The sequence below is a fragment of the Nicrophorus vespilloides genome, unplaced genomic scaffold (genome assembly GCF_001412225.1).
Source record: "Nicrophorus vespilloides isolate i.1.1-1 unplaced genomic scaffold, Nicve_v1.0, whole genome shotgun sequence".
Taxonomy (NCBI): Eukaryota; Metazoa; Arthropoda; class Insecta; order Coleoptera; family Silphidae; genus Nicrophorus; species Nicrophorus vespilloides.
This window is the reverse complement of record NW_017099383.1, coordinates 1-1,997: the sequence shown is the minus strand read 5'-3', so window position 1 is coordinate 1,997 and position 1,997 is coordinate 1. Positions and strand designations below refer to the sequence as shown.

The following is a 1,997-nucleotide window of genomic DNA, read 5'->3' as shown; positions in this document are numbered from 1 at the left end:
TTGGGAAAGAAGTTTATTGTTTGAAATATATTCAAAATTAAAATTATTTAGTACTTGGAACAAGTGGCGCTCACCAAATGTTAAATTCGAACTATAAAATAATGATTGTGTCTTGGCTTTGTCACAACAGATTATTTATTATTTTTTTGTGTTATTGGTGTTTATAACCTGTTCCTATGGGATATGCAGTTGAATATATAAGATTATTTAGAATATTACATCTTTAAGTTTCTAAGAGTACAATAATATTATGATGTCAGGGAGAAGGATAACTGTTTTCAAGAATTGAAGAAATACCAATATTGAATTTCCTTAGAACTGGCTAACTAATTTATGACCACCATGTCAATCTTAAGGGGATTTTGGAGGAAGAAATTTTCTTTGGAATCGATTCGATTGTGTCCACCTTGGAGCAGATGATTCAACGCGTCGAAATCGATCGTGATGATACGCCTCTGACTGGACGAGACGTAATTCTCTCATTGTGCGCCGCAAAAACGGAACTTCGTTTTCAGGGGGTCAATTTGGCCGACGCTGATTTGAGCCGACTGAACTTGAGCCACATCAACTTCAAGAATGCAAATATGAAGGGTTGCAATTTGAAGAACGTGAATCTGGGCTGGTTCTGTTTGGAAAGGGCGGATTTATCCTACGATATAATTGATGGGGCTGAACTATTGGGCGTTAAAGAATTATGTGCGAATTTGGAAGGTGCTCAAATGAGAAACTGCAATTTCGAATTACCGCAGGGTAACAAATCGAATATGGAAGGTGTAAATCTTAAGGGGGTCAACATGGAAGGCTCGGATATGATCGGAGTCAATCTTAGGGTTGCTACTTTGAAGAACACCAAGATGATGCGATATGAAAGGAGCCGTCCTTGCTGGCAGACCTGGAGACCTGGTGATCTCCACGAAGCTAACTTGCGTGGTGCTAAACTGAAAGATGCCGCTTTTGAGCTATTACTTACACCTTTGCACATGTCCAAAACTATCAGATAATATGTAATCAATCTTATTGTTTAACTATCTGTACATATATTTAAATAATAATACTATTATAATCCAACAGATTTTTCTTCTTCCTTTACCAAAATGTTAAATTAATCTTATTCTTTATATTCTTGAAAGAATATTGTTTTTTATATTATTTATTTACAAATATTTATTGGCCTAAGACCTTTTGCTTTAAATTTTATAATATGAAGGGCAGAAAGGCCTATACAGCAGTTTAATTTGGTTTTATTTTTTGATATAATATGATTTTTTGCAAATTTTTCAGAAATGAAATTTTATTTTTTAAAATAATAACATCTTCGTCGAGCCGAGTCGAGTTCGTCGTGGGGAGCGCACGTGTTTTGTGTGCTCTCCCGATACTCGTTCGATTTTTGGTTTGATGGCGTCTTCGGTGAGAGGTTGTCGTGTTGGGGATGACATCTTGGTGGAGAGGCAGTATTCCTGTGATACAATGATAAGGTGAAGACACCGGTAAACTTCATTAAAACCATAATTAAAAAGAACGACATGGAGAATGATTTGCTTTTCATTTGAACGCAAATTGACAAAAACTTATCTTCGTTAAAAACCGGGCTCGAAGTCGACGCTATCAGTTACCACTTTTTGTAAGGAGTAAAGCTTCTCAAAAATCTGAAACCCAAAGTGTTATCCGTACCGTGCTGATAGGTGCATGGCCCTGCAATAGTGGGTCTTGAACGGTGGCCTCCGGATACCTGGTGACCTCCTGTTGCAAATATTATCTTGATGTGGTAAGCCGGCTCTGCTGCAGTTGACATCTTTTCCGAGCCTACTCGTGGGAATCAAATGTCTAATCCAAATAAAAAAAACAAAGAGGTTCCCACCTCCAAAAAAACGGGAAAAATTAGTGATTTGGAGACGGTGGTATTACTACCCCGGTTCCTTATCATTAAAAAAATTGATGGCACCAGTTTTGAAAAGCTTAATCCTTTCATAATTGAAAAAACCATTTATGGAATTCTT

At 37.0% G+C, this 1,997-nt stretch overlaps 1 protein-coding gene across 1 annotated transcript; it reads left to right on the top strand.

The window, feature by feature from the left end:
* Positions 1 to 291: 291 nt before the first annotated feature.
* Positions 292 to 1,001, top strand: LOC108564435 (BTB/POZ domain-containing protein KCTD9-like; the record flags this gene model as incomplete). The annotated part of the gene is given in 3 exon segments (XM_017923484.1): positions 292 to 856; positions 858 to 898; positions 901 to 1,001. Coding segments are annotated over 3 exon segments (707 nt in total), but the record flags the coding sequence as incomplete, so codon positions are not given.
* Between the last annotated feature and the right edge of the window lie 996 nt (positions 1,002 to 1,997).